This window comes from Lipotes vexillifer, unplaced genomic scaffold, assembly GCF_000442215.2.
Source record: "Lipotes vexillifer unplaced genomic scaffold, Lipotes_vexillifer_v1.1 scaffold324, whole genome shotgun sequence".
NCBI lineage: Eukaryota > Metazoa > Chordata > Mammalia > Artiodactyla > Lipotidae > Lipotes > Lipotes vexillifer.
Window position 1 is genome coordinate 426,649 of NW_006791816.1, and position 9,346 is coordinate 435,994.

General features: G+C 39.5%; 1 protein-coding gene across 2 annotated transcripts in view; it reads right to left on the reverse strand.

The window, feature by feature from the left end:
* The window catches only part of PPP2R3C (protein phosphatase 2 regulatory subunit B''gamma), a 26,997-nt gene that overhangs the window by 16,148 nt on the left and 1,503 nt on the right, over positions 1-9,346 (reverse strand). For both annotated transcript variants that reach the window (XM_007464818.1, XM_007464817.1), the window contains 2 exons: positions 3,162-3,289; positions 270-374 (listed from right to left, as the gene is read on the reverse strand). In XM_007464818.1, coding sequence (XP_007464880.1) covers positions 270-374; positions 3,162-3,289 — 233 coding nt within the window. The remainder of the gene's footprint in view (positions 1-269; positions 375-3,161; positions 3,290-9,346) is intronic.

Genomic DNA, 9,346 nt, shown 5'->3' on the forward strand with positions numbered 1-9,346 from the left:
CTGCAAGGGGAGAGGCCACAACAGTGAGAGGCCCGCGTACCGCAAAAAAAAAAAAAAAATCACCTATGGACTTTAAAAAACAATACAAAACTATCCTTGGGACACACAAGCTTTGCAGCTGATTCTGGTGGGAACCACCGCTACAGAGCCTGTGCTTTCAGTCACTCTGCACTACTGGCTCCATTTAGGCACCCTGAGATCCCACATGACACATGCAGTACAAATAAGAAATGGTGAACCTCCAAAGCAACCTTTTATTCCCTTCTTACCTGTAATTCTTCATTATCTAACAGTTCCCTGCTCTTCCTTTGCAGAAAGACGGCTCTGGATTCTTCTCTTAATTTCTGTAGTAAGACCTCATCTTCAGCTGGCAGCTAAAAATACACTGTAGAGTTAATTTCTACACTTATTCTAGACTATTGGGTTATGTAAAATGTAACTGGCCTCATAAAAAACTATGTATGCTACTGTCTCAAAATTACTTTTTGTATCTCAATCTTGCTTAATTTCAGGTCATCATTTATTTAAAAAGTTCATTTAATAAAAAGAGATCCACAGAGAATTCAGTGATCAGTGAGGCCAGTTCTGCCTGGAAAAGGCTAACCATCTAGCCCAAGTTTCTTTATTTAGATCCATACAGGTTTACTTAAAAACTAAACACAACATTTAGTATGTGCCCATAATATATCAGGCATCAATACACTCATTCTTAATTTAATCATACTAGCCCTGTGAGATGCATTTCATCATACTCAATTTAGAGGTGAGGAAATCAAGAGATGGATGACTTTATCAAGAATACATATGCAGTTAGCCAGTCCCAGACTAAAGATTTAAATCTTCAGAGTCGAAGTCTGTTTTAATTTCTTATAAGTTGTTTGGTTTGGTCCCCTGTACTCCTCTGTCCCCTCAATTTCACACCTAATGTTAATGACTTGCTCAAAGTTGTGCAACTAAAGTAACAAAATTTGAATCCGGGTCTTCTGACATCAGGGATTTAGTGTATTTTCTCTTCTCCATCTCATTTCCATTACTGGGTAGTTAGGTACCTCTCCCAATTAAGTAGACTTTAATGCTATTTCCTAGTGACTGCTAGGAGTAAAGTACTATGACAGATGTTCAATGTAGGATAAACATCCCCAAACTAAATGTATCAGAATGTCATGCTCTTATTTTACTTTATGACCACCACTTTTTCTATTTTCTCAATGTAGCTCAAGTTTCATTTTATATTTGTAGAGCACTGTTCCCATTGTAACCTTAGATTAATATAGAACTAAATTAGGATTGGCTGAAGAGCGACAGTTTTAGCCAAGTATGCTTTTTGAGACTGGGTCACCTTACTTCTTAGAGATAATTAAGCCAATGTCTACTAGTTGGCCTCCAAAGCAGAGGTTTGTCCTCCTGTGGTGATTTCCCTAAGCAGGGCTTTAAAATGACTCATGCTAACAACTTCAAACAATTTGCTTTGAGGATTTCTTCTTACTTTTCTGTAACTCTGCCCCATTAAATGTAGCTAAGTAACCCACAGTCCAAACTGGGGGCTGTGGTTTTCACTTTTTATTTCTAAGAACTAAGATGCCATCCCTCCCATCAAAAGGGATGGAGAAGGAATATGCATTAGGAGGTGAAGCTGGGGCTGAGACTGGGATTGTGCTCCAGTGGCTAGTCAACCAGCTAACCAGCCAAGGAGAGAAGTGGTGACCAAAGATGACAGGTGGTTTCTCTAAAGCAGTAGAGTGGAAGTAGAGGAAGAAGAAACAATGGAAAGAACATCCCACAAATCCACATCTGCAGACCAGAAGCCATTTGGGATCTGGAAGAGGTCAGAGAACAGATGGAAATGGGGGAAAAGGGGATTCCCGCAGAAAACACAAGGGGATGGTTGGTACTAGAAATACAGGAAAGTTGAGTCCTGGGAATGGAGTCATGTCAGCATCTGAGGGCTATTCCTGGGTTAGTAAGATAACACTTTCACAATCCTGATTACATGAAACAATGAATATAAAATGCTCTGAAGTACGCAGACACTCAATAAATGGCAGTCCCCTTCCCACTCCCCCAGACTATAAAAAATTCTCAGTTGTCTAACTGCCTCTGATTAAGAAAGTGTGAAATGCAAAAAAGCAACAGCAGTATGTATGATGTGACCCCATTTTTGTTAAACACACACACACACACACACACATATATAGAAATATGTAGAAGGATTCATGTAAAAATGTTTATTTACATCTCTGGGCAATGTTATTATGGGAAAATATCAACTTTACCTGTTTTTTCTCTTTTCCATGACAAACGTGGATTAGTCATATAATTCTTAAAAGTCTGGGAGACATATAGTATTACAAAAAAGTTTCCAATAAAATGGTTCACATGTACACAAGTACAAAAAAGTTTGTACTTGAAGAAATAAGTTAAAATTATCTGGATAATCTACCTCACTCCTTGATGCAAGTAAAACAAAATATTTACTTTCTTTGCAAATAATGTTGTAATTAATTGAGTTTAGGAGGTAACAGGTTTAAGAGATATTCAGCTAAAATTCCAAAGTTAACTTTTCTATAGTAGTTACATTTCCCATAATACTAAATAGGACTTATTCTTTTCAGAAACCTTCAATTTCAGCTGTAAATATCTTTCTTAAAGTCTTACTGTTTTATCTATAACCCTTATCAAAGCCGTCTTTACCATTTTGGCACAAGGAAACATATAATTAAGTATAACTCTTAAAATTTGTTTTCCACTCTCAATCTATTTTTCAGTTTAGCCTTGAGCAAAACATTTTACAACTTATGAGTAAAAGACAAAGTTAAAAATTGTGATCAGCCAAGTAAATCTAAGTCTTATAGAAAGCCTGGCAACATAATCCAAAAGAATACCTACTACTAACATCCATAATAAATATTAGGAGGAAGGAAAAAGCCTACAGTTCAAAAAAAGTGGCAAATAACAACTTTGTGTTCTTATACCTACTTATATGAAAAACCAAGATTTAATCAGGTCAAAAATAATAAGGTCAACTAGAATGAAACAATAAATGTACAAAATTTAAAATATAATCAGTTTGTTTATTTATAAAATATAAGATTTTTAATCCCATTTGAAAAATTACATTTCATTTACAAACTCTGCAAGACATGTGCTTAGATACCACTTACCCTATAATAAAACCGGGGAATGGTCTTATAGAATTCATTTGTGTTTTTTCTACCTCCTTTCCATTCTGAGTAATACTTGGTAAATAAATCCATTTCTTCATCTTTTAATTCTTGTTCACTTTTTTTTCCTGGTAACAAAACACATTAAGGAGGGGAAAGCACTTTTAAAATCAAACAATATTTTTTTCAAGACATCTATACACTATGGTCTAATTACAGTACAAAAAAGGCCTTCACAATTGTACTTAGACACTAAGCATCTATATTAACTTTCTTGAAATACCAAGAATCACTATCTTCAACTGAAACAGCCTCCTCTACATCTTCAACCAGTTCTCAGATGCTCTCTCCACTTATTTTTATCACTAGTCTCTTTCTCAAGTCATTGCCTCTCTTATAGACCTGACATGTTCTAATTCATTCAATCAAAAGTTCTCACTGAGCACTTACTCCAAACAGAGCACTGCACTAGACATTGGGGCTAGACCAGCGAGAAAATAGGCACAGCCCTTGACCTCATGGAGTTTCAGTGTCATAGTCACTGTTCCTCTACCTATCTGAAGCTCACACCTCAGGGTGCTATTACCCAACCTGCTTGCTGCTGGCAGATGGCCATCTCATTTAGCCATTGAACCATGAACCATGAGACTGGTGCACAGCTTTCTTCACCTGCAATCATTACAGAAGAATAAACATTTATGTGGGTGAAGGTGCCCCCTCAACTCTGAAGGCTTCCACCTCTACTGTACTCTGTTCACTCAGCAAGACCACAGATCTTACCTGTTCCTGTTCTGAAATCTTAAACTCTAATATACTCTCAAAAATTTTCTCTCCTTCTGGTTGTTATTCAAAACCTCACTGCACTGGCACAAAAACAGACATACAGATCAATGGAACAGGATAGAAAACCCAGAAATAAACCCATGCACCTAGGGTCAATAAATCTACGACAAAGGAAGCAACAATATACAATGGAGAAAAGACAGTCTCTTCCGTGAGTGGTGCTGGGAAACCTGGACAGCTACATGTAGAAGAATGAAATTAGAACATTCTCTAACACCATATTCAAAAATAAACTCAAAATGGATTAAAGACCTAAATGTAAGACCACATACTATAAAACTACTAAAAGAAAACACAGACCACTCTGACATACATCGCAGCAATCAATATCTTTTTGGATTCATCTCCTAGAGTAATGGAAATAAAAACAAAAGGGACCTAATTAAACTTAAAAGCTTTTGCACAGCAAAGGAAACCATAAACAAAACGAAAAGACAACATTCACAACGGGAGAAAATATTTGCAAACAATGAGACCAACAGGGGATTAATTTCCAAAATATACAAACAGCTCATACAACTCAATACCAAAAAAACCCCCCCTCAAAACCCAACAAAACCAAACATTCCAATCAAAAAATAGGCAGAAGATCTAAATAGACATTTCTCCAAAGAAGACATCCAGATGGCCAACAGGCTCAATATTGCTAATTATTAGAGAAATGCAAATCAAAACTAAAATGATGGGGGCTTCCCTGGTGGCGCAGTGGTTGAGAATCTGCCTGCTAATGCAGGGGACACGGGTTCGAGCCCTGGTCTGGGAAGATCCCACATGCCGCAGAGCAACTGGGCCCATGAGCCACAACTACTGAGCCTGCGCGTCTGGAGCCTGTGCTCCGCAACAAGAGAGGCTGCAATAGTGAGAGGCCCGCGCACCGCGATGAAGAGTGGCCCCCGCTTGCCACAACTAAGGAAAGCCCTCGCACAGAAACGAAGACCCAACACAGCAAAAATTAATTAATTAAAAAAAAAAAAAAAAACTAAAATGATGTATTACCTCACTCCAGTCAGAATAGCCATCATCAAAAAGGCTACAAGTAATAAATCCTGGAGAGGGTGTGGAGAAAAGGGAACCCTCTTGCACTGTTGGATGGAATTTAAATTGATACACCCACTATGGAGAAAAGTATTGAGGTTCCTTAAAAAACTAAAAATAGAGTTACCATATGATCCTATAATCCCACTCCTGGGCATATATATGGAGAAAACTATAATTTGAAAAGATACATGCACCCCAGTGTTCACTACTGGAGCACTATTAACAATAGCCAAGACATGGAAGCAACCTAGACGTCCATCGACAGGTGAATTGATAAAGAAAATGTGGTATATATATACAATGGAATATTAATCTATCATAAGAATGAAATAATGCCATTTGCAGCAATATGGATGGACCTAGAGATTATCAAACTAAGTGAAGTCAGACAAATATCATATGATATCGCTTATATGTGGAATATGAAAAAAAAGATACAAATGAACTTATTTACAAAACAGAAAGAGACTCAGACATAGAAAACAAACTTATGGTTACCAAAACCTCACTGCACTTCAGCCTCATTGAGATCTTCAATTCTGTGATCTGTTTTCTCAAGTTTTTCCTCTTCCTGGTCTCACTTCCTTCTCAACATGCATGTAGTTGTTCCCCAAAACTCCTGCCTGCATTTCTGCCATATCTGCCTTGTTAATTTTTAACCTTGGACCAATTTTATAATGTTTACTAATGCTCAATGGTGCTGGAGAAAACTGCCAAATTTTGCAAATATTGGTCCCAGAAATTTATTTCATGGTTACTAATAACTCAGCCTCCCCAAACCACCAATACATATTTTATTTGCGCCTGATGTCCTCTTGGTGACTGACTGCTCCAGACTTTCACTACATTCCTCAAGCCCCCTGTGTTCACCCTCAACAGATGAGAATCTCACCCAGTTCACCAACAACTGAGTCTACTGGGCATGTATCCCACAAACATCTAAGTGGAGTGGGAGGACAGGAAGGTATCAAATCTGCATCTTACTTTCTTCCTGCCAGTTTCAGGAGAAAACGTAGCTCTTCTCTCACCCAAGGCTAACCCCTCATTCTCCCATCTCCTCCGCAAAACTCCTTTCTTTCTACCTGTTGCCACACATAATTCCTTCTTCCTCATCCACTTTCTCAAATGAAAGGCCTGTGTTGGCGATCTCTACTTTCTTACCTCTCACTATCTCTTTATGCAATCCTGCCACTCTACGGAAACTGCCAGGGCAACATGTGACCTAATTGTTTAGTTTAATGGACACACCTGTCCTTGATTTTTCTGTTAAATTTGATACTGTCAATGATTCTAAACTTTTTGTGGCTTTTATGAGACCACACTGTTGATTCTCCTATTTTATTGCTATTTCTTCTTTTTTCTTTTTCTTTTTTTGTTTAACTGATCTACTTATTGTCTGTCTTTATTTATTCCAATTTTTATTGGAGTACAGTTGATTTACAATGTGTGTTAGTTTCTGCTGTATAGCAATGTGAATCAGTTATATATACACATATATCCACTTTTATTTTATTATTTAAATAAATTTATTTATTTTTGGCCGTGTTGGGTCTTTGTTGCTGCACGCGGGCTTTCTCTAGTTGCGGCGAGCGGGGGCTACTCTTCGTTGTGGTGCGCAGGCTTCTCATTGCGGTGGCTTCTCTTGTTGCGGAGCATGGGCTCTAGGTGCGCGGGCTTCAGTAGTTGTGGCACGTGGGCTCAGTAGTTGTGGCTCACGGGCTCTAGAGCACAGGCTCCGTAGCTGTGGAGCACGGGCTTAGTTGCTCTGTGGCATGTGGGATCTTCCCGGACCAGGGCTCGAACCCGTGTCCCCCGCATTGGCAGGCAGATTCTTAACCACTGCAACACCAGGGAAGTTCCCTCTTCTTTTTTCTTAATCCTCTTCCTCTATCATTTCAACTTTCATAGTTTAACCTCTAAGCCCCAAACCTATGTCACTAACCCAGACATTGCACTAAACTCACACATTCAAAACAAAATATTTTCATCCTCATGCTCCAACATACTTAGAATAACTTTCCCTATCCCTCACCTTACTACTCTTCTTCTAATTCCATATTTCCATCTCAGTAAGTGGTACCACTATCATCCAATCACCTGAGCCCAAATCCCAAGAGTCACTTTCATTACATCATTCAACTATTCTAGGGATACACAAGTATATGTGTGAGTGGATGAATGCATACACACATGCAGCTTTCAACAGTGTCAGGGATACAGACTCTCTCGCTGAGATAAAATTGACAAAAAAAAAAAAAAAAATGAAGGGGAGGAAGCTGCCTATCCAGATATCCAGGGGGAACTGCATTCCAGGAAGAAGGAACAGCCAGTGTCAACGCACGAAAATGTGCAGGGAAGAGGGAGTCGGCCAGTGCAGTTGCAGCAGAATGAGCCAGAGGGAATAGCAGGAGATGAGGGACAGCAGATATTGGGGGGGGGGGGCAGGCCACTAGGCCTTTGGAAAGACCTTGGCTTTCATTCTGATGAGGGAGAGAGCCACCAGAAGGAATTAAGAGGCTAATGCAGTAATCCAGGTGACAAATGGCGGTGGCGTGGGCCAGGGTGGCTGCAATGGAGGTGGCTAGGAGTAAATTTATTCTGGATATATTTTAATTTTAGTCTCAGGATTTGCTGACACACTGGATGTGAGTATTGGAGAAAGAGAGCTGTCAGAGATGTCTCCAAAGGTTTTGACCTGAGTAGATGTGATTGCCGGCAACTAAGATGGGGAAAACTATGAGCGAGCAAGTTAGGAAGGAGAGTGGGAGTTCAATTTCAGACAAGATGAAGATATTAGATCCAAGTGGCCATGTCAGGTAGACAATTACTGATAGATATATGAACCTGGAATTTGGGATGAGGTCCAGGCTAGAGGTATACATTTAGGAGACATTAGCAAATAGACATTATTTAAAATCGTAAGAAGGTGAGTGTAGACAGAGGATAGACACTGACCAAGGCCTCAGCCTTGGGCCCTCAAAAGTTAAGTTCTTGGGAAAAAGAGGAAGAAAAAGCAAAGACTGAGAAGGGATGACTGGTAGTAGGAAACCTAAGGGAGTGTGTCTCCCAGAAACCAAGAGAAGAAAGTATGTGTAGGAGGAATGAGTGACCTACTATGTTCCTGGCAGGGGCTGCTGGCTGGTCAAGTAAAATAAGGACAACTGAGCACTGGAACAATGTGGAGATCACTGACGATCATGACAAGCAGGAATCAGAGACAACGATAGATTCAACTAACAACTCTTTTAACAAGTGTTGCTATAACGAGGCATAGCTACAGGTGGAAGTTAAGAAAATTTCTCTAAGGTGGGAGAAATACCACCATGTTCATATGCTGATGGGAGTGAATGAGAAAGAAAATCTCATGATGCAGAGACAGAGGATGACTGTAGGAGTACATCCTTGAGGAGGCAAAAATGGGATCTAGCACACTGATGAAAGAAATAGCCTTCAACAGAAGTACAACCTATACGATTTACTTACTATTTTATCATCTCTGCCAACACTAAAGTGTAAGTTCTACAAGGACAAGGATTTCTGTTTACTGCTATAGCCTAGGTTATCCAGATAAAAGACATGCGATGGAGTGGGTTTAGGAGTGAAGGGGAGGAGAAAGCACAAGTACAAGTAAATTTTCCTAGAAGTTTTCCTATAAGGGGTGTGGAGAAATGTAGCAAAAGCTGGAGGGGGTTGTGAGATCAAATGATTTTTTTTTAAATGATGGGGGACATTACAGCATGTTTGTCAGAGCTGATGAAAATGAACCAGTAGAGAAAGAAAATTTGATGGTGTATAAAGGAGAGGATAAGGCCAGAGTGAAGTCAGTGAATAAAAGAAAGAAACGCGATCCAGCGTTGGAGTACAGGGACTGTTGGCCAGTTCACCATTTTAACAGTGAAGGCAGAGTGCACGGTTGCCTATAGTGGGTGGGGAGTGGGGGGGCGCTGACAGAAATGGTAAATGGGAACAGGTGAGATTCTCCTTTGCTTCTACTTTCTCAAATATATATACTAGTTCATCAGCTAAAGGTAAGGAGTAGATAGGACATACTGAGGATTAGAGGTTTGGGAGATGAGAAGGAACTGCCTTAGAGTGTAGGAGACTGAATGTCTAGGGAAACGTGGAAGAAGTGTAAATGAATGACTGAAACACCTACTTTAGGTTAGTGGACATGAATTAAAAGTGAGGCAATTCACCAAGGTTCCGTTTTTCTCTAACCACTTTCAGCTGTCCTGGATGCAGTTGTGAAATAGTAAAGATAGTTTTAACCAGGGTGATTAACAAACGTGACGCAAAGGGAAAGA